Here is a 23,284-nt window from a genome sequence, read left to right on the forward strand (position 1 = left end):
ATTGAGCGAAAATGGTCTGAAAGCGAATCGATCCAAAAACTCTGTTTGTGAACTGCCTAGGTTAAAAGGCACTGGTAGAACAATATCACGACAGAGGTGACAAAATTGTAAGAAAGGGTATGTTTTTTCTTCAAAAGGTGGTTCCTTTATTCTTAAAAAAAAATACGAACGGGGACTATTAAATTTTAATTTCACCGCATATATTTCCTAAAAACATAAAATTATCAATATTATTTCTTTATTTAACATTTTAAATATTCATTATTTGGTATTTACTTGGGATCGATTTCATACAGTGGCTATTTGCAAATATTTTTACAAAGCAATAACAACTATAAGTATAGGTATATGTATATCTCTCCACTATAGGCCTTTTCCTCAACAGAATTGCTTTTGCATATATACAGTTAAAACGTTAAAAATAAATTTAAAAATGACAAGAATCTTTGTATTATTCAAACCCGAGATGGATTGTATGCAACTGGCTTTTTTTTTAATTGATGTTGTGGTCTACTTGTCCACATGCGCTTGCCCCCCCCCCCCGGAAAAGCCACCCCAAAAAAGGAATAAGAAAATAAGAAAAAGGGGGAAAAAAGAGGTGTGAAGTCATATTTGCTATTAACATAATACACATTTAACAAAATGGGCGTCTGTAGGGATGTCAATGGGGGTGGGGTGACTAAATGTCCCCGCCCACCCTCGAAAAAATGATAAATTAAGAATAATATGCTAGAGAAAGTACACGGATTTGGGGGACATGTGCTTTGCCCCTCCCCCCGGCGACGCCCATCACTTTCCTCCATGGAAAAAGGTAGAAACGAGCGCCCCTACAGGGTCATACGATGGCGAGGACCAACACCCGTCACTTCCCGTTTATCGAATTACTTGCAACGGCCTCTCTATCCCCTCTATCCCCCCCCCCCTTTTGCCCCACACCTACCCCCTGCATTTTTGGGTTCTTGACCCGCCAGTACGGTGAGTATGATACAGAATATTTCAGCCATTACTGAGCCCCTTCGTCCCAATTCTTTGGCACAGGCAGACTTTGGGTTGATGATCAGCCGCGCCTTCTCCAAACCCCATTCTAATGAACAGCAGTTGAATTTTGCATGATCTAAATCAAGAAGAAAAAGCAATATCGATTTTAAAAAAATACAAAAGTAGAGTAAATCATGCAGGCAAATAATAAATTTATAACATAAATTTTTTTGCACTTTTGAAGACATGATATTTATAATTTGGGGAAATGAGGACATGAATTAAATCAAACGAGCTCACCATTGCGTGCCGTTGGGTTGTTGCCGCTGGCCGAGTTGCTCTAGTTCAATAGATTCGTGCGTTGGGCTCGTGACCACCGCATCGCCATCGCCATCTCCGGCCGTTGATTGCGGAGTTTGCACGGCGCGGGAGTCTTGCTGTTCGGTGTCGATAACGGGCCGGCTTGGACCTATGCCTCTGATCGCATCCCCGTGCACTGCTTGTATTACTGCTGGCCTGAACAAATTAAAAAAATTGTGTGGACCTTGTAATCTTATACCATTTTCGTCATGGTAGATGCTCCTCTGCTTACTCAACCTTGATACAGTATCATTTGCTTTCCATGCATTTATTTTTCGTTTCCAATAATAACACCACTCAAAATCAAAAGAAGAATGTTCAAAACCTAACCTGTTGAAAATTCACCTGTACATTTTTTCGAGAAAACAGTGACAAACCATGCACAAGTAAACTTTTGATCATGAAACACACGATTTCGTTATAACAGCACTCTCTATATTTCAAAAAATTCAGTCAATATTGACTGATCGTTGGAAATAATCTATATTTCGTCAAAATAACTGCAAGCCAGAGTGACAGACGGAATAATTTCATGGGGGTGTTTAGTACCAGTACGATCTTGAATGAGTTTTTTTTTTTTTTTATAATTCCGTAGTACATGTACTTTTTTTTGGCCAAATATAAATGATCCTATTTATATGTCTTAAAGTGTTTGACGCAGGAGACTGGGGTTGCAGTTTCCTCAAACCCATGCACTCTATCCCCTGATGGGGAACTATTATGTGCAAGCAGCTTCTTTTTGTGGAATCTCTGTGGAACGTATATTGCATGAGGCTTGCTTTCCTTCATCCTTTGAACTTCCGTCCTTCAAGAGATATATTAAACCTTTCCTTCTGAATCAGATTCTTTCTTTGCTTTTCATTTCTGTTGTTTCTGTCCTCCTCGTGTATACACTTTTTAGTAGTCCTTTAATACTTCAATATCATAATGAACTTCTATAAAAGTATATACTTAAATTAAAGTCGAAGCCAATTCTATAGCACAAGTCAAAACTTAAGTCACGTCATCAATATAACAGTGTCACATTTCATTCGAATAGCTTGGATTGGGAATGGATGACTTCTGTCTATTAGTTTGTGAAGATTTTGCAACATAACCTACAAAACAATAATGCATTGATTATAATTATGACAATTCTCGCTTATTTTACCATAGGACCTATCGTTTTCAAGTCAGTAACAAGTTTTTACCAAACTTGTCACCAAGTCGAGCGTGAAAGTTCGTTTCCTGTCCCATTATTATATCAATTAAATAAAAGATACCTTTTTGAGACTTTGGTTACAGAGCTCGTATCAGGAGCTTGCGACACCATCACGGTGTCTTTATCAACTGGTGTTGTTGAGTGACGGGTCACGTGAGGGCCTCAACAACACCAGTCCATAAGGTTGCAGACCAGTAAATAAACTTCCATAGACCCCAATGGTAAATGCTCCCACTTCAGAAATTCGGGAAAAATACTCACAACTCTCCAAGGTGTTCGAGACACACATCAAATTAAAGCTTATTTCATCATCTTTTATTTTCTTTTCAATTTGTGGGGGGCCAACTGATGACTTTTAGGAGAAATTTCCATCCGAAGATGATCACCCCTGAAAATAGGCCTGAAGCCCATCGCCATGTAGAAAAACGATGCCTACACTCCATTGCAAAATAGAGCGCTCTAAGGGCCCCGATTTCATCAAAATTTAACGGAACTACAAGCTCACAGTCCTGTGCACGGCTTCCACCCATATTGTTTACAAACCCTCAAGTTCATGGCCCAAAGCATGCTCAAATACTAAAGATTTTGAGGGCATGCAAATCGTGATTTGGCCGGCGTAGGCAATTTTGGACCGATTTACTGGTCTGCAACCATAAAGACACCGTGATGGTGTCGCAAGCTCCTGATACGAGCTCTGTAATCAAAGTCTCAAAAAGGTATCTTTCATTTAATTGTCACCAAGTCTTCTAGAAAGCGTTAGAATTTCATCAAGATGTAAAAGAAGTGCTACCTTTCTCTTGGCAGTCCTCCTGTTTACAGAACAGTTTAGGAAACCAGAAAAGCTTGAAAACCTTTTTAATTTGACGAATGATGTAAAATTATGTTCTTACGTGAATGTTCTCTTGGCTGCTCTTTCCTTACGGGCGATTACACACAGAAGAGTGATAATACATACACACGTGACAACAAACAGCGACGCAGTGCCAATTATGATCCACAGAATCACATCGCTAGACAGACCCAAAATACCTAATGCACAAAATAAACAGAAGTACAAAGGACTGTTCAGTATTCCAAGGTAATGCAGTATTGTCGTCTGAGGGTTGTACCTCGGTATTACAAGGGTCGCCGGTTCAAAAATGCCCCCTACCATTTCGTACTATTGATGACTTATGGCGTATACAATTATTTACTTTTCATACATTTTGTTTCGTTTCTAATAATTGAGCCGAAGATTCTACAATGCATCCCTGCCCAAATGCCTTGTAGCACTTGGCATACCAAATGTGAGGAGAAAGAACGGCATTCAAGGGCGTCAGTCGCTTGTCAAAAGTGGGGGGCATACCTTGATCAGCAGTGATGCGATCGCGAAGCGCGAAGCCTTAACGGCGTGGGGTCCGGGGCCCGCTTCAGGGCCTCGGAAAATGTTGGATTCTCAGGGTGCGATCTGAGGCAATTTCTGACCACTTAAACCACGTTTTGAGCAAAAGATCATCTTTTAAACATCATTTTCGAGTTTGGAGTCATTGAATCAGCTATTTTAAGGGGACAAAGGGGACAAAGAAAAAAGTGGGGGGGGGACAAACGATATTATATCCCCCACTTTAAAAAGTGGGGGATTCTCCCCCCCCCCCCTGCCCCATCGATTGACGCCCATGACGGCATTAAGAGGATGCTATAGGGCTCAGTAGAAATTGCAAAGCTTTCCAGAAGATGCCATTTGTACAAGCACTGAGGGAACTTGGAGACGGGGTTGTGGCCACATCAAACCGGTTTAACCCATTGAAAGCCTGGTCCGCCGCACAGGGACCTCACATGAGCTTGTTCGTTAAGCACATTATATATTTTCTCACTTTTCAACACAATAAAGTCAATGTTAATAAGACAAATAATCACACCTTTTTAAAGGTATTTTTGTTTCTCCTGCTCAAATAATGTTTTAATTCGTTCGCCTTCGAACTTTGAAATTACATGTACAGAGGTACGTGTGAGGGACTCAATTTCAGTTTACGGTAATTGAGTCTTAAAGCTAATTATATTAGGGACCAAATCTCACTTAATTGTTTCATTATTAACCCTACAGTGCGGAAAGTTTCCAAATCAGACGGTAAATTTTGAGTCAATCATTGATTTGTAGACCTGTTCTGTCTGCCGTTATTGCTCAATTCAATGCATTATCAATAATATAAATGTTGATAAGTTTTAAACAGACATGCAGGCATATTCTGGCAATAGTGTTTGAAAGACAGAGCAACAAACACACAACCAACTGACAGAACACAAAAATAGTGTGAACAACCATGCCAAAATATGATTTACGTGTAATCACAACGCACGACTAGAGTGTATGTTAAAGTAACTTACACTGAGAGTGTATGGGTATAGCACGGTATGGGTAGGCGACATAAAAGTCTATCTTACCTGTTGACTCTGTCGGTGCAGGTGTAGTTAGTGCGAAACAGGCATTTGCAGTAGTGAACAGTAAAACGGTTTGCAACTCAACCCACTGTAGGCCTACGGCTGGCACACCGACCATTATCGTTGAGTTACAGCGGCACCACACTAATTGGTGTGTATGTACCTCGGCCGAGAGTCATACTGAATGCAAATCAACAGTTTCTATAGATCCGAAACTCAGTAGCTCGTTGGCTTCAGTTCAATGTCGGCCATTAAAAAAACAAACATAATATTTTTCATAGCTTTATAGTCCCATGCACGAATCAAAGATCTTTTACGTTCAGCCAAAGAGCATACATATATACACGCCTCGGTAAACAGACAACGTGTAAATAGTTGAATAAAAGGCATGCGTGCAACTGGCTATACTCTTCATAGAGAGCTAGATGCAGTAACGAGATATCCTGTCGTTACCCACAATGTAATAAAAACGGTTGTTAAATTCTTCCGCATTCCGGCCCATTGTCACAGACGGCTGAGCAAAGTTCAATGGTGCCCCTAAAAGTTTCTGTGAAACCAGAAAACCACTATACCGGGAGAGATGTTTTCCTTGTAATGATGTTTCCGGAATTGGTTTTATCGGATACAAATACAGGAATAATGAATTCCTGTAACGTATGTTTCTGAACAACAATTAGCATGTGAAGCCAGTAGGCCAATATAGTACCCACATTATTTGCAGTTTGCAGTTTGTTTTTGCAGGCCTTTATACAGTTTCAAAAATCATGGCGTGCTCAAGTTCAGAAATTGCGCACAATATTCAGAACGAATTAGGAGCGTCCCGCTCTTAATTCAAAAGTTGAAATTAATTAATTGATTACGTGTCATGGGCCGATTTGTTCGTGCGATGTCTCATTCGAAAGCTCATAAATGTATTTCTAGACAATTTTTATCAATTCAATTTGAAAATCTATATTTCAAGGTGCCACACCCAAAAAGCACGTGTACACCAACTGCACTTGTTTCACGCTCGAGCTGAAAAAGGACTTGGCCCAAGTTGGGTGTTGCCGCTTGGTCTGTGCAATAGGCGTGCCAGGCCCGGATGCGTAATATTTATTCCTAGGAGAGTTAGGGGCAATGTCATGAATAATTCATGTTTATCCATGAGAACGGACAATGACATCAACAGCATTGTTGTTAGTTACTCAACTAGTTACAATACATTAAAGCATTTTAAAGAACGGTTGTCGTCGAGCTACCACACAGTAGCCTAGTGGATAGCGAGATGAGCTATGGGTACAAAGATCCCTGGTTCGAATCCACGTCGTCGCTGCTCATTTTCATCAGCTATTTTTCTTCTCCAAATTTATCACTGAGATAATTTTAAATTAAGGGGAAAATAGAACGAGAACCTAAGTCTTGCAATGATTCAAAGGAAAAACTGAATTATTCATGACATTGCCCCTAACCCTCCTAGGAAAAAAAATTACGCGGCCCGGATTAAGTGTTTCCGTAGGCCCTAGGCACTAGTGTTCCGTAGGCCCTAGGCACCAGTGTTCCGTAGGCCCTAGGCACCGGCACCAAATTCAAAGAACAAAGCACTGTACAAATCAAGCCAGGCCAAACTGGTATGCCATACTCTAAAAGCCTGTTGGCACCAAGGGCGTAAATCGCTTCTTAAACGTGGGGTGGATGTGTATCTTGATTAGAACTAAATGCGAGTGCGAAGCCTAAACGGCATGAGGTTCGGGGCCCGCTTATTAAAGGGACCCGAAAAAAGTTTGGATTCTAGACGCTCTGTGGTGCGATCTGAGACAATTATTTCTGACCACTTCAACACTTTTTTGTGTATGCAAAAGATCATCATCATTTTCGAGTTCGGAGTCATTGAATCAGCTATTCTGAGCTATAGAATAGAATGTAGGCTACAATGGTTTCTTATTCGGGGACAAAGTGGGGGGGGGGAGAGGGGGAGGGAAACGACATGACCCTCCGTCCCCCACCGATTTACGCGCATGCCCGGCACCATGCTTCAGAATGAGACTTTACACGTACATGTTGTATGTCTACATACGACTGTACAGCGTCAGTTGGTGAAATCTGAGAGAGACCCTCAAACTTTTTAAAAACTTTTCTCTGCGTGTGGATGTGTGGTTGTAGGCCTGTATGTGTTTTATTGCACAATGCGGTATTTTCAGTAGGCCCCCAAATTTTTCGTAGGCCAACACATTAGTCAGATTCGACTAGAAACCAGTTACATTTGACTATTCAGGGTCAGCTGGGTGCAACTGAAAATCAGTCAATCTGACTTGATTTTTCTAGTCAGTATTGAAAAAAAAATGGGGTTTTAAGTGGAAAAACGAAGTACATGTACATGCGCGACGCGGTTGGCTACTAGATAGAGCCTCGAAAAAAAAAGGTACGTACGTGCTCACGAAAACTTTCTACAGAGGGCGCTATTAATAGGTAAGAAAAAACATGGCGACTTGCGTAGCCAGAGTTTTGTTGCGGACGTCTCACAGGAGTTGTGCCTTTTTAACGGTTTCTGCCCAAAATAATTCCACAAACCAAAGACATTTAGCAACAAAGTAAGTGTCTGTACGATACTGTATTGTCGTTGATTCGAAAGATTACGGTGTTTGATTGTTATTGCTATGTTTTCCCCCGTTTTTCAGCCTCGACAAAATCTTAGAAAGTCGTGCGTCGTGGCACTGCCGACTATACACAGGGTCCTACTAATAAAAACTGCGTCAACAAGCGTCAACAAGCGTCAAACAAACGTCAACGTTCGGTAACAAGCATCAACAAAATTTGTATATGCTTTTGAAGTAGGCCCTAGCTTTATATGGTAGAAAAAGCAATGAAGAACATCTTCTGCATAGGCCTATCACTATCAGTAGTCCGACATGTCCGAGTAACTTGGACCCAACTTATCGCCTTTTTTAACATTTGGACATGGTCTGGCGATAGTAAGGTCCAAGCTAATACCGCGACCTAGACAACACAGTCCCAAAAACCAACATTTTCAAACAAAAACATCAGATTTCACCTTCAAAACGGCCTCCAAATTACTAGATATGCCACCTGAAGTACAAGTAGACATCGATAATTAAGATGGTTGTACTGAAGTTTACTTACGATCCGGAAAAAAGTGAAATTTTCCGTTCATTTCGGAGAGCTCCCCTCGCGATCTTGAACACGTTAAATTTCCGATCGTGTTTAAAGTTTGAACGACGCGATTTCTTCTACATGCCCAGCGTACATTCGATGGTCCCCGTATCCCGTGTGCGATTCCGTTACCGAGCGTGCGCGATGCATCGATTATGATAATGAGTAGACTGGATCACGTTTGTAAACACATGTGCATTTCAAACGATAATAGGGAGTCTGGAACTAGCGCAGCTTTTATGGCGGGTACCAGTTCAAGCTGGTTCCCGATTCCCTTTTACAGTTCGAAATGCGCATGTATGTGTTTACAAACGTGACTCATTATCATAATCGATGCATCGCGCGCGCTCGGTAACGGAATCGCACACGGGATACGGGGACCATCGAATGTACGCTGGGCATGTAGAAGAAATCGCGTCGTTCAAACATTAAACACGATCGGAAATTTAACGTGTTCAAGATCGCGAGGGGAGCTCTCCGAAATGAACGGAAAATTTCACCTTTTTTTCCGGATCGTAAGTAAACTTCAGTACAACCATCTTAATTATCGATGTCTACTTGTACCTCAGGTGGCATATCTAGTAATTTGGAGGCCGTTTTGAAGGTGAAATCTGATGTTTTTTGTTTGAAAATGTTGGTTTTTGGGACTGTGTTGTCTAGGTCGCGGTATTAGCTTGGACCTTACTATCGCCAGACCATGTCCAAATGTTAAAAAGGCGATAAGTTGGGTCCAAGTTACTCGGACTACACTATCAGTATCATATCATCAGTAGGCCTAGCTGGAGTTACCCAGCCCTAAATTTTATCATTGGGTTGTCATCTAGGGCTGGAGCTAATTTTTCACGTAACCCAGCAGCGTAGGCAGGTCCCAAAAAAAATTGGGAGCAACTATAGAATGCAGGGCCACGCCGGAGCAAGGTTTTTTATTTTGCTTGGAGGCGTGGATGGATAGGAGTAATAGATATGCAAACCTGCAAAAAGTGCTAAGTACAGCGAATGCACTTGTCTTCTAAGCTTCTCATGAAGGATCGGAAGGGAGGGCGTGCTTGTAAATGTGGTGGGGGCACGGTACGGATCGGAGTCGCGGAGTGGCGGAGGCGCGGAGTCGGTGAGTCGCAGAGTCGCGGAGACGCGGGGCACTGGAGTGGCGGAGGCGCGGAGTCGCGGAGTCTCAGAGACTCGCGCCGATAGAGGGCGCAATCCTCGGCGGAATTTTTTTGAGAACGAAGCATCCATATCCATTTTAAATGGGCTCGCAAATTAGGAAGGGCGGAGGGCGACGGGGCACTGTCTGGAGTGGCGGAGGCGCGGAGTCGGGGAGTCGCAGAGTCCATTTTAAATGAGGTCGCAAATTAGGAAGGGCGGAGGGCGACGGGGCACTGTCTGGAGTGGCGGAGGCGCGGAGTCCATTTTAAATGAGGTCGCAAATTAGGAAGGGAGGAGGGCGACGGGGCACTGTCTGGAGTGGCGGAGGCGCGGAGGCGGGGAGTCGCAGAGACGCGCACCGATAGAGGGCGCAATTCTCGGAGATATCGACTGCGGCTCCACGGCCACGATTCCACGGTCGATTTTCGGAGTTAGGTCGACTGTGGCTCCACGCCTCCACGCAGCCGTACGGAGGCGCGGATGTAGAGTAAAGTGGCCCTGCATTCTATAGTTGTACCAAAAATTGCGAAAATTGTTCAATTTTGTCCCCGTTACACACTAATTGCAACTGCAACTCACCCCAAACTTGCCTGGAATAACCATTACACAGGTCCTTGAAGTAAAAAAACGATCCACGATGAAGATTCAGCCTACAATTGCAGTGAAAAAAGGAGGAATAACCGCTAACCTGACAACCTTGCAGGCATGGCCAGGACCGCAATTGGTTTGTGCACAAAAAAAATTGTGTACAATGAATGGCGGTCGATTACCAGGCACAGCGCGCTGTCAACTAGTCGTTTTTGCCGGCTGCGCTGGCTGTTGGCGCATGACGTCACGCAGAAGCGTAACACCCGATGACTGTTTCATGCACTATCGGTTGCGGTTCCAGTACCGCAGCTGTGATGCGAGTGGTAAACCTCATATTTTTGGGGGGACCTGCCTACGCTGCTGGGTTACGTGAAAAATTAGCTCCAGCCCTAGATGACAACCCAATGATAAAATTTAGGGCTGGGTAACTCCAGCTACAGTAGGCCTATCAATTAAAGTTAAAATTATTTTAAACTTTTTTTTTTTAATGCGAAATGTTCAACGAATTTGTCGACTAGTGTTGGCCGCCATTTTGTTTACGCTAAGCTAGCCGTACTACGCATGCGTGAAGTGTACAGATCCATACTAGTTACTACGCATGCGCGAAGTGTACAGCGCCATCCAAACAAGATGGAGGCCAACCCAACACTAATCGACAAATTCGTTGTACATTTAAAAACAAGTTTTAAAATAATTTTAACTTTAATTGAAATGCAAAAGATGTTCTTTATTGCTTTTTCTACCATATAAAGCTACTTTTAATGTTCACAAGCATATACAAAATTTGTTGATGCTTGTTGACGACCATTGACGCTTGTCGACGCGGTTTAGTAGGACCGCGTACACAGTGTGTTACCCCCCCCCCCCTGCAGACTGAGACCTCGACTTCAGTGCAGAAAAACATGCAAAACAAAATCAGGCCATATCGTTTCGGTTTGCGGTAACACCATGTGGTAATAACTACTGCTTAGAAGATATTAGTTCTGAAAAGAACTTGTCCTGCTTATTATCAACTTTGCTAAGTAGTTTTTTGTTCTGATAAGAACAGTCCTGCTGTAAGTTCTAAACGAACTTGTCTTTGGTCTCAACGTTTCGACTAGCCTGCTCTAGTCATCGTCAGGCCAACTGTACTCACTCTTGAGTCTCAAGCCAACAAAATTTTGCAAAATTTTCGTGAGGCAAAGACAAGGTCCTCGGTATTTCACCAGCCAAGTTTGCGGTCTCAATTAAAATGTTAAATAAAGGAGACTTGTCTTTGGAAATAAAGTAATCATGGTAATCCAGACGCCACTTCTTAGGTTGTGTACAAAGTCTATTGAGACTTGTTGAGTGTATTTTCAAAGTATTTTCTAACACAACAATGTTTCTCAGTCCCATATTCATGTCTTTTCAACATTTTTGCAATGACTGACCTTGAAAAAAGTGCTGTCACTTTCCTCACATGTTGCTATCACTGCTGTGTGGTTCACAAGACAAAGCAAGTCCAGTATTTGAGCCATATTTATGCGGCTGACACAGTTTCGAGTTGTCAGTCACTGCCGGTTGTTTAAATTTGCCAAAGTAGAAATGCCTGAACATTCACAACTGTATCGAAGACATGGCGTGGTATTTAAAGCAAGTATGCCTGCCAAATCCAGTGGTGCTACACAAGAAGTAAACCTAGGCCTACTGCTTTTGAGTGAAAATAAACATTTTCTTGTTTTGCAAAAAAATATACCAACAAGCAGTGGCAAAGCAAGGAGATAAAAAGTAACCATAAAAAAGGGAAGAAGAAAAAATAATATTATTCAGGCATGCAACTTTTCCTCGGATCAGCTGATTTCATCTTTTTTTTACTCCCAATGTGTGCCATTGAAAATAGAAAAACACTGTACAAAGTCTGGGAAAAATTTGAATTTCCTCTTTTTTGTGATTTCCCAGTTGCATTCCTGATTATTAGTAATAATGGGAATGAGGTTAGTAAAGAAAATTGATTCTACATTTTGCATTAAAAAGTTATAAACATTTGGTAATACATCGGCCTAGGGCCTAGTTAAACATGTTTTTGTAAATAAAATAAATAATTCCATAGTTTTTTTTTCTTTAGGAAATTACTGACAGTGGGCAAGCTTGAATCACCAAAGCAACAAGGCAAATATGTCACAGGACAGGTAAAGATTACAATTTACAATGCACCCTAGACACCGTGTTATATTAAAAAGCAAAATTACTATTCCAGATATGTCAGCAATTTGACTAGCCCAGTCATAGATTGCCTGTGGACATCATTCATGAACAGCCCCTCAATACTAACAGTGAAAAAGAACACAAATATTGAAGTACTCTTGAGTGTGTCTTTCGATGGCTGTCATGTATTCACACAATACCATCCAATAGACTCGACTCCAGACTGGGACCTTGTGTGCAGAAAATCGTGCAAACCAAATTGAGGCCAACTGTACTCACTCCAATTGTCATGAGCCAAAGACAAGGTCCTCATTAGACGGGGCTCTGGAGTGCTCTGAAACGTGCAAAACTAAATCAGGCCCACTTTACTCACAGTTTAGCCAGCAAATTTCTCCACAAATTCCACTGGGGCAAAGAAAATGTCCTCAGTATTTCACCAACCAAGTTTGCAGACTCAATTCAATTTTTAAAGGAGACTTTTCTTCAATATTTTTCACATGAGAGGGAAGTCAAGTGATTTCAAAATGGGGCTAAAGACTAGACTGGTACATGTCCAACCATGGTCCACCTATTTGGAAAGACTGACATCTTCATTCAGTGTCAATAGTCTGGTGGCTGACTATGGAGAAATGTGTAGTAAATTGAGACTAGTTCCCGCTTCATGCCACATGTTTCTTAAAATTCTTTTGGCATGGTTGATTGATGCAGTACTGAAGCTGTGTTGGACTGGTTGTTTTAGGTGTCAGTCTATTTTCTTGTTTTGCATGTTTTCAATACCTTAAGTTTTGGGACTCTCATACACAGTATTGAGAGTCCCAAATTTTCGGACTAGGTCCTCATTATTTCATCAGCTAAGTTTAAGGTCTCAATTCAAGTTTTAAAAGAGACGTCTCTTCAGTATTTTGCACCTGATGGGACTGAAGCCAAGTGATTTCGATTTGAAAACTAGACTGGTACATGTCCAACTGTTTGAAAAGACCGACCTTTTCAGTAGTCTGGTGGCAGACTATGGAGAGAATGTGTAGAAATAAAGGCTAGGTACCAGATGTTTCTTTTGACACAGTTGATTGATGCAGTACTAAAAGGGTTGTTGGACTGATTGTTTCATGTGCCAGTCTATTTTTTAGTGTTGCATGTTGTCAATGTAAAGTTTAGGGACTCCCATATGCAGTATTAACAGGGTCGTGAAATCTCAGGTTTAAAGCTGATTTCAGCTTTTTTTGTTTCGGATTTCAGCTTTTTTCCCCTCACTTGCTGTGTACAAAAGTATAGGAGATTTCCAAAGTTCAGCATTTTTACACCTTTTTCAGCTGTTTTCAGGTATTTTTATCAGTGGTCACTCACACCCCTGATTAAGAACGGCCAATTTTTGAACCTAAAATCTTAATTTTTTTTCTCCAATCTTTTCATTGCAGCTGTTTCTACACAGGATATTCGGCTACCGAGGTATCCTCTTATTCCCCTGGCTGGCAAGGTTGTATGACCGAGATGTAGCAAGCAACAAACAGGGAAGGTACAGAAATTAGAGTAACTTTAACCCTAACCATCCCAAATCCTCTAAAATCCTTTTTGCAAAGTGGAGGAATTTGCAGGATTCAGGTTACATGGCAAATGTGCGTCGCTGATATGGGAGGATGCACTGTGTCAAGGTCTTGGGCTGGACCTTGTGTTGTTATGCTCAGCGTGGCATAAATTTTGTCCTTGATTATACTTGAAATCCTCCGCACTGCTCCAGGATGTCACTGCCTCTGCCTCAACATATTGACAGTGATTGCCGGAGGATTTTGCAGGATTGAGGCAGTGGTCATCCCTCCAAGGACCACATTCAAGAAATAACAGATTTTTTTGCAGGATTGAGGCTATATGCTTTTTTTACATGGAGGCAGTTGGAGGATTTTGCAGGATTGAGGATAATCCTAGCAAAAATGCCTGGGGAATTAGGGTTAAATTATCATCTATTAGATGCTGTCTCGTTTTTTTTTATGGAAGGATATTACCAGTCTATGGAATTTCCTCTCTGCACAGCAAGGGTCTATGATATGCGAGCAGATTCGGCAATTAATTATGCAAGACTGTGTCTTGACCTCGAGATTCTGACCATTCAGCGGGCGCCTTCTATCAGGTCTTCCGTAACCCGTCGTATTACAAAAACATGGCAGCCAAATTGACCACTCAACAGCTTAGTCCAGAATCATGATTTTGAGTCCAACCTGAGCAGACATTTTATGTTTTTTTCTTAAAATCTCAAACAACAATGAGTGTACAGTTTTTAAACAAATTTGGTTGGTGAAGGCCAAATCAAATACACTCAACTAAAAAAGAAAGTCCCCACCTAATACTTTTTTGTCTAACTCAAAAACTGCTGGGCACGTCATGCTCACATTACAACTGATCAGTACAGAATTCCTTAGCAATCCAGCCATACTCTTTGTTTGGCCCAAAACAGTGATAATGTGTACACAATTATGCAATTTATGACAAATGGTACCCCCCAAAAAGTTGCACAAGTTTTTGTATACGTGCAAGGTGATTTTGAACCACAACTTGTACGTATACAAAAGTGCAATGCTTTTCGGTATCATTTGTCATAAATTGCATATATATGTACACATTATCAATGTTTTGGGCCAAATAAAGAGTATGGCTGGATTGCTACGGAATTTCTGTACTGATTAGTCGTTATTTGAGGGAGAAGTGCTCAGTAGTTTTGAGTTAGACAAAAAAGTATTGGAAGGGGGGACCTTTCTTTTTTGGTTGAGTGTATTACATTTGTAAACAATTACATCTGGATGTAATAAATGCCATCAAAAGTCAAAGTCTGTTAACAAATTTGCATGTGATTGTTTTTCGTACAGCCCAGCCACCACAGCCGAGAGTGGGGAACACATACACACAGACAACAAAGAAGTCAAAGGCAAGACGCATGTGTACTACCAAGTCCTGATTGACAGCAGGGACTGCCCGTTCATTGTGAGTTTCCAAAAATTAACCCTTATTCCGTCTCGGTATTAAACTTCGTTGTCGACCAATATATTGGCTACATTCATCGATTTGGCGTAACTGTGTCTGTAGTGGTAAAAAAGTGAAGCATTATGCTATTGGCTACGCACACTCATTTAAAAAAACAATTTGCACCCATTTTATTTGCTTCTAAACCAGTATGTTTACAGCGTATATCTGTCACTTGAATTCGTCAGTTAGCCACACCATGCCATTTTCAATTCTTGCATGGAAAGGTGGACAGTATCAATTCGGGCGATTCACAATGCAGTGAGCCACCAAGAGTTTGCAACGGAGAGTCCATTTTTTAAGTTTACGGTGGACAAAACATGGCCCATTTGAATGAGTGTCGGTAGACAACTTGAGCTAATATGTCATAGATTGGGGCATAGCGTTCTGCCGCCTTACCAAAAACACCATATTGATAACAAGAAAAGAAATGGGCAAACAGATCCTCGAATCATACGCTTGACGAAACCACTGCCTGGAAAAACCAACAATTTCAAATGTCCCGTGCTGCGAATTTGTCGACCATCTCCCACAATGCACTGGGAAAAATGAACTCTCTGTGGCAAACTCTTGGTGGCGCACTGCATTGTGAATCGCCCGAATTAATGCAGTATATCATGCCCAGGGACACAAGAAGCATAAAGATTCCTGGGCCAGGTGAAAATCCACTCTCTAAAAGACCCTCTCTTGGACACATTCCCAAATATGAACAGATTGTCTGCTTGTTCTTCAGAGATTGAAGTTGTTTGTTTGTTTGTTTATTCCCTTGTTTTGCCTCCTTTTCTCCTTGCCATTAAGCGGGCACAGACGGAAGCCGTCACGTTTCTAGGCAACCAAGACAACAATAGGTCTCTCTATGCCATCCCAGGTAACCTCATCGTATTCAATCTTCATTTGAGTGACGTTGACCAATTGTTTATGGGAAAGGCTATGTAACCTTTCTGGTTTGACAGGAGTGGGTTTACAGGGAAAAAGGCTGGTTATTATGTACTTGTAGCATCCTCACTTTTGTTAAAGGTAGAGTTTATAATTTGCAGCTATCCAAAAAGTAACTGACAAAATTATTGTTGAAAAGTTTACTTGGTTTAAAGAAAGTAATGACACTAAACTCCATGTGAAATTATTCTTTCTGGCATGCTCTCATTGAAGAAAACAATGAAAGAAGGCCATTTCCAAAGATGTGTCTAAAGACGCATATTTGGAAATGTCCGTTAGTAGTTCATTTTTAATTCGGCGATACCGTGAATGGGTGCGTGCAAGCATTGACATGGCGCACATGCGGTTGCTATAATTCGTCGGTTCAGTGCGTGATATCGTGTAGCTGCAATCAGCTGAATGGGAATGTGTACCAGACGCTGATTTCGGGCGCAATTCAAAACATGACTCAGTAACTTTTGAATTGAAAGCTAGATATCAGAGTATTGTTTTCTCGGAATAAACAACATTCACTGATATAAAATTTCATCTGGTTAGTTGTTAAGCACCCTTCTTTAGATTTTGAGCAATTTTGTCGCTGCGAACAAGAAAAATGCAAAACTGACAAATGATATACTCTTATCTTTAACTTTTGCAAGTATAAGCAAGACAGTGAATCTTTTGCCATTAATTATATTTTGTCACATAACACCCTGAATGGTTATAGAAACAGCTCAATATGTATTGGGTTTTTAGGTTTTTGTTTTATAGTTTTTGGGGTTTTTTTTGGCTCTGTGGCAGTTTCACTTCTAGTTACTAACTTAGTGGTAAATGTAATCAAATGTGTTTAAGATACAATTTACATTTTTAAAATTGAGACGCAGATTGAAATATTTGTGCACCAGTTGTAACATTTGACGCATCTTCTTAGGTCTTGACTATGTCGCCCATGAGGACATACTGCCATACTCCACAACAGAGAAAAACCCCATTCAGCACGAGCTATTTGATAAATTCCTGGAACGCAACCCGGGGCAAGGTAAGTCATGTTTTTTTTTCGCCAGGAAGCTTCGAGGGCCCAATGCCATGGCGCTGCTAAGCACACAATTTTCTGCTAACAGAGCCTCCATCTATTTCACGGCGACCGTAAAGGGCCAGCACACCAAAAGCCGTGCTTACCTCAGAGGAAAAAAGTTGCTTAAATCAGTGGCGTAACGATAGAACTCTCTATACACATGCAACCGTAGCCTGTTACCAGCATTGTTTCAGTCATGCATAATTGAGCCCTGCATTATGCTTGATATCATCCGCACTATGCTTCTGAATGTCATCGACACTGCCTCAACCTATAACAGTGACTGTTGGAGGATTTTGAAGGATTGAGGCAATGGTCACCCTCCACTGAACAAATTCAAGAAATAACGGATGATTTTGGAGGATTGAGGATGACTTCCAATTTGTACATGGTGGCAATTGGAAGATGCTGCAGGATTGAGGATGGTTCCTAGCAAAAAGAGCCAAGGGGTTTTAGTTTATGTAAATGAAAGATGGTAGACATACAATACTGGGTTTTTTTTCTTCAAATGAACCACACAGGGAAACTGACTAGGTGAATTATAACAATTGAAAAGTTGAACAAGGCAATTGACTGGAGCGGGGCTTGAACCTGCGACCTCCGGATCACAATTCCGGTGCTCTACCAACTGAGCTGGAGCACCGGAACGTTATCCGGAGGTCGCAGGTTCAACCCCTGCTCCAGTCAATTTCTTTGTTCAACTTTTCAATTTATTTATTTTTTTGGTCAACTTGCACCAGTGTTGAAGTTTGGTCCATCACCAGTCAAATTACAAGTCACTTCCCATGTCTGGTCACTAGAATCGGGATGCACAGTAGAGTTAAGAATGGCCTTTAATTTGTCACAGTTCATTTGAATATAATAATAATAATAATAATAATAACAAAGCATTTGTAAGGAGCACAGTATCTGACAATAATAGTCATTCAAAGGCGCCGGTCAGTGAAAAGTCAGTGTGTGTGAAGGTAGAGGTCATTATGTGTGAGAGAGAAACTGATTGAAGAGGTGGGTCTTTAGTTGGCGTGTGAAGAGAGATAATTCCTGTATTGCCCTCAACTCGTCTGGTAACGCGTTCCAGAGACGTGGTGCAGAGCTGGAAAATTGCTCGATCTCCGTAGGTCGCCAAACGAGTCTTCGGTACAAACAGTATATTGGATGACGACGACCTCAGACCTGGTCTCAGTTGACGATGTTGAACAATTTCCTTCAGATACAGTGGGGCTAAACCATGAAGAGCTTTGAAAGTAAGAAGGAGAACTTTGTAATGTATGCGGTACTGGATTGGTAGCCAATGAAGTTTGCGCAAGATGGGTGTTATGTGGGAAGATGATTTCGTTCTTGTGAGTGTGCGAGCGGCAGAGTTCTGGACAAGTTGGAGACGTTTTATCGTATGTTGTGGTAGACCTACAAGTAGGCTATTGCAAAAATCTAATATCTTGTGTCTTGACTTGAGACTGAAGTACTTGTGGGTGACTTGCGTTGAACTTGACTGACTTTCACCCTTCTCCCTCCTCCTGCAGACACGCCCTTTGTGCCCAAGGACACGTTGAAAGCCTGGCAGGAGAAGAACCACCCATGGCTGGAGCTGTCAGACGTACACAGAGAGACAACGGAGAATGTTCGAGTCACCGTCATTCCGTTCTACATGGGGGCAAGGGTAAGTCAAATCAAATCCACTTTCTTTTGGTTCAAACTTCCAAAGTTTCTTTGGTTGCCCTTTTTATGCATTTTTGTTTTTCTTAAAAATAAATAGGATTAGAAGATTAAATCACTTGCTGCTTCATATGACACCTGTCGTTTGTCCTTTTGCAGGTTTCACAAGATTCTAGTGTATACTGGGTAAGTTCCTTCAACTATTTAGTTTTAACTTTGGTTAGGTTTATCAGGTTTTCCAGTATTCAACAATTTAAATCAACTTTAATGGGATTCTGAAAATAAAAAGATAGCATGCCTTATTCCGGCCAGTGGTAAGACTCGTATTTTCGCAATTTAATCCTCATAAAAAAAATACTGGGTTTTACCTCTGGACCCAATTTTACGTCTCTGCCGTACGATCATTACTCTGAACTGGACAGTGCCATCCAGGAAAATTGGAAACCTAGTTAAGGGATAGATGTATGCACAGAACTTAACTGCAGAAATAAGCTGCTACAGTAAGCTCTCGTTAACTCAAACTTGGATAACTCGAAACGCTGTTTATCTCAAAGTAATACTCCATTCCTGTCAAGAAAATAGGATTTTACGTACATTAATACCCCTGTAACTCGAAATGCCCACATCAGAACCTCTGTTTCACTTGAACTTTTGTTTGGCAACCATAGCCGCTGGCCCGGTGTGCCCTCCATTGATTAAATAGGACTGGCACATCCTAAAACCCCGAGCGTGGTGCATTGAAATCGATAAACAAACGACACAGAACAAAGATTTGCTACACACAGTTACGCAATTTGAGTGGTTTATTGTCATGTTTTAGGTAAGAACAATATGGAATCTGAGTAAATGATGCCTTGTAGCTAAAACAATTACACCATTAGAATGGAGAAAAAGAGAAAAGTGTGCCAAATAACATATCCATTGCATAGCGAGTAATAATAGAAGCCATTCATGTACATACGTGTACATGTAGATGAAGTGACTGTAGAAAAATCAGGAACCTTGCTTTACTCGAACTCCAGATACCTCAAATGTTTTGTCCATTCCCTTTAGATTTGAATAAACCAGAGTTTAATGTAATTGAAAATTCTCAAGCAGAGTGTTTGGCCAAGTAAAAAAAAAAAAAAGTTGATCGTCCCCACTCGCATCCTTTCTCGAAGCTGCATCCTTTCACAAATTTGTTTTTCCCTCACCTCAAAAGCTAACTTTTTTCTTGTATTTCGCTTTATTAAAATACATACAACATGTTTAACAGGAATATTTTGACTCTAGTCACTATTAGGATAGCTAATCAAAAGCTGGCAGTCATTTTGAACCGAACTTGGCGGCCATTTTGAATTTAAATAGTTGGCAGCCATCTTGGAAAAAAAAATAGAAAATAAAAAACGAAAAGGCCCTCATCCTCCTCTTTTTGAAAAAAACCTGGACGATCAACTGTTTTTTTTTTTTTACTTGGCCTTAGCGGAGTCCTCACAAATCAATCACAAGTCACCAATTCTCAAAGTGAAAAACTAGTTAATTAGCTGTAACAAACGCATTTCTAAAATTTCGTCCTCTATAACTTGTGGTCATACTTTTGATTTGAATTGTTACTGACTTGTGATGGACTAGGCAACAACCTATTGCCAAATCAATGTAGTTTTGGCCCTTTGCCTGGTTCTGTTTCAGTGGAGGTACTGCATACGGCTGGAGAATCTGGGAGAGGAGACCGTCCAGTTGAGGGAGCGGCACTGGAGAATATTCAGCCTGTCGGGAACGCTGGAGACGGTCCGGGGCAGAGGAGTCGTGGGACAGGTCAGTGGGCATTAACCCTAACCTACCTCAGTCCTCCAAAAGCCTCATGGTAGTTTTGGAGGATTTTGGAGGATTGAGGATGAATGGTATTGAAGCACATGAGGATTTGAGGATTGAGGATGAATGGTGTTAGAAAAGGAAGAGGATTTTGGAGGATTGAGGATGAATGGTGTTTGAAAAGGAAGAGGATTTTGGAGGATTGAGAATGGTGTTTGAAAAGGAAGAGTATTTTGGAGGATTGAGGATGAATGGTGTTTGAAAAGGAAGAGGATTTTGGAGGATTGAGGATGAATGGTGTTTGAAAACGAAGAGTATTTTGGAGGATTGAGGATGAATGGTGCTTGAAAAGGGAGAGGATTTTGGAGGATTGAGGATGAATGGTGTTTGAAAGGGAAGAGGATTTTGGAGGATTGAGGATGAATGGTGTTTGAAAAGGAAGAGGATTTTGGAGGATTGAGGATGAATGGTGTTTGAAAAGGAAGAGGATTTTGGAGGATTGAGGATGTATGCATTTTTTGAGGCATGACTGACAATTTTGATGGGTATCCATCAAGCACTGGGTATCCTTCATATGAGCATAAGTGCAAATTTTGGAGGATTTTGGAGGATTGAGGATAGTTCCTAGCGAAGAGGGCCTAGGGAGTTAGGGTTAACATAACTTTTGACATTGATTCTAATCCAGGTTTCTTTAGTGGATGTCTTTCAGTCCATTTGTCTGGTGTTTCAGTTACATTTTTATTAAAACTTTATATTTGGTTTAATTTTGGTATTTGCCAGGAGCCTATTTTGTCCAAGGAGCAACCAGCCTTCCAATACAGCAGCCATGTATCTCTCCAGGCACCGAGCGGACACATGTGGTATGTACCGACCAAAATATTACCTCAGAACCAAAGGAATTATTGTGTCTTGAATTTCTGTGCAGATACAAGAATCCAAGCCAAATACGTTTTTTTAAAAGTTGTCCAAAATCGGTGACTAATTTGTTCCCTACAGTCGTAACTCAGGCGCAGCTTGATACTGAAAAGTCACTTGCCGACTGTTCTGTGATGTCGCATTGTTGACCTGAGGGTGGCTTTAGACTCTGGTTACCACCAGAAATGCCATTCAGGGGGTTTCAAAGCATCCAAATTTGCAGGGCATTGAGAGATTTTAAATGTAAGAGAAAGATTACACTCTAACAAAGATATTGAACTCTTATTGCATGCAACTGATTCTTAGCAGATTTTTGCGTGGTGTGTAAATTTTTCTCAGCAATATTTTTCACTAAAATGCTAATAGAATTGGCCATACTTTTGGTTTATGTAAAACTAAATCTAAACAAAATTGTTGGTGTCTGCAGGGGTACATTCAGAATAGAGAAGACCAACGGCCAGACGTTTGACTGTCGGATTCCTCCGTTTACCCTGGAGAGCAAACAGGAGGACCACACCAGCCCCCACGGATTCTTTGGATAAAACTTCCAACAAAATATCTCCGTTTTAATGACCTCTTTGAAAATCTGCAGATGCTTAGCACGATTGGTTTTGGCATGCTACTACGTCTGTTATAGAATGGATTGGGAGGTAAAAGCTCAGCAACCTTTAACATAGTAATGATGCGAGAGTCTTGGTTTGCGTCAGCAGCTTCTATTCTATTCCATTCGGTGCTGACAGGCAGACATAATTACATTGAATAGACCCAGGGCTCTTTGAAACCACAGTTTGGAGGTTCAATCTGAAATTGATGCCCTCATATTGAAGTTAAGCTTGGGGCTGTCCCGAATATACCAAATATTTGATCATCAACCAAATACTCAAATAGCTTTTAGCTGATTTGAATATTCAAAAAAAGGGGAAAAAATGTGCTCGTGCCACAGAGCTATTTTAAATTACTAGAGCGATAACTCTTCATTCTTGCGCGTGGAGACGCTTTGAAGCCGCTCTGGGCACAGACATTTGGAATTGATGTGCGTGTTTGTAGAACATAATGAATTTAGATGGATTGAATTTTGAAAGTGTACTCTAAATGCAACGCGCAAGTAGAAGATACGCAAACAAATTAAGCGCGTCATGATGCTTAAAAAACGTCACGGCGAAAAGCATCTGCAGCGGAGGGACGCCCACACGTTGCGCTGTTTGCGTAGAGCAAAATGACACGCTCATTTGCTGATCGTGCATTGTGGTTTTGGGCGTGTCGGCTTCGATGATGCACCGGTATGGAATACAAACGCAGATATGCAAATAGCCGTACAAAAGCCGTACAAACTTTTGAGTTTTCCATAGGTTTGTGCACAAACATGGATGCGCCCATCGGGCATTACTTTGTACATGAGTTAGCGCTCTAGTAATTTAATATAGCTCTATGGCTCGTGCACACATGACTGTGGTGTCAGTTTTATCATAAAGTTGCGTTTTTCATTGTCAGATGCCCTCTTTTGAAAACGGTTATGTTTTGTCGATGCCTATTTGTTGGTCCCAATCTTTTAGGTGGGTAAAGTCCTTTGACAGTTATACACTCCAGTGGCCCATAATAGCCATTGCCGAATGCAAATTTGAACCAACACACTTTGTATGCAACCTTTGCAGCTGCAGCTGGCGTGTGTATAACTTGATCGGCCAATATTCCAGGCATGCAACTTTTCTCGGATCCGCTGACTTCCTCGTTTTGTACTTCTCATGAATGCCATTGCAAACTGAAAAACACTGTACAAAGTCTTGTGTGGTTCGGAGTTTCCTGTTTTTTTCTTCTTCAAAATTCCCAGTTGCATGCCTGATATTCGGTCAGGTGAAGTTTCGAATCATCTTACACTCAATTGTTCGGAAATTTCCTTTTCTTTGGCGATTCTTTGTCTGTAC

General features: G+C 41.3%; 2 protein-coding genes across 3 annotated transcripts; one reads left to right on the forward strand and one right to left on the reverse strand.

Moving 5' to 3' along the window:
• Positions 1–959: 959 nt before the first annotated feature.
• LOC119730867 lies at positions 960–5,312 on the reverse strand. The gene is made up of 4 exons (XM_038203931.1): positions 4,961–5,312; positions 3,430–3,568; positions 1,279–1,494; positions 960–1,114 (listed from the first exon to the last, which is right to left on the reverse strand). Coding segments are annotated over exons 1-4 (471 nt in total). The 5' UTR covers positions 5,076–5,312; the 3' UTR covers positions 960–1,113.
• Positions 5,313–7,398: 2,086 nt separating this feature from the next.
• On the forward strand, positions 7,399–22,288 carry LOC119730802 (polymerase delta-interacting protein 2-like). 2 transcript variants are annotated; one of them, XM_038203833.1, is made up of 11 exons: positions 7,399–7,524; positions 11,925–11,988; positions 13,420–13,517; positions 14,860–14,974; positions 15,812–15,881; positions 16,860–16,967; positions 18,524–18,660; positions 18,816–18,842; positions 20,325–20,450; positions 21,228–21,307; positions 21,790–22,288. In XM_038203833.1, the coding sequence occupies exons 1-11, from the start codon at positions 7,415–7,417 to the stop codon at positions 21,902–21,904; spliced, it is 1,050 nt and encodes a 349-aa protein (XP_038059761.1). In that variant the 5' UTR covers positions 7,399–7,414; the 3' UTR covers positions 21,905–22,288. The 2 variants fall into 2 exon arrangements, with proteins under 2 accessions (XP_038059761.1, XP_038059762.1); XM_038203834.1 differs by having other exon boundaries at positions 15,821–15,881.
• The last annotated feature ends 996 nt before the right edge of the window (positions 22,289–23,284 follow it).

Source organism: Patiria miniata, unplaced genomic scaffold (assembly GCF_015706575.1).
Source record: "Patiria miniata isolate m_02_andy unplaced genomic scaffold, ASM1570657v1 HiC_scaffold_22, whole genome shotgun sequence".
In the NCBI taxonomy this organism is placed as follows: Eukaryota; Metazoa; Echinodermata; class Asteroidea; order Valvatida; family Asterinidae; genus Patiria; species Patiria miniata.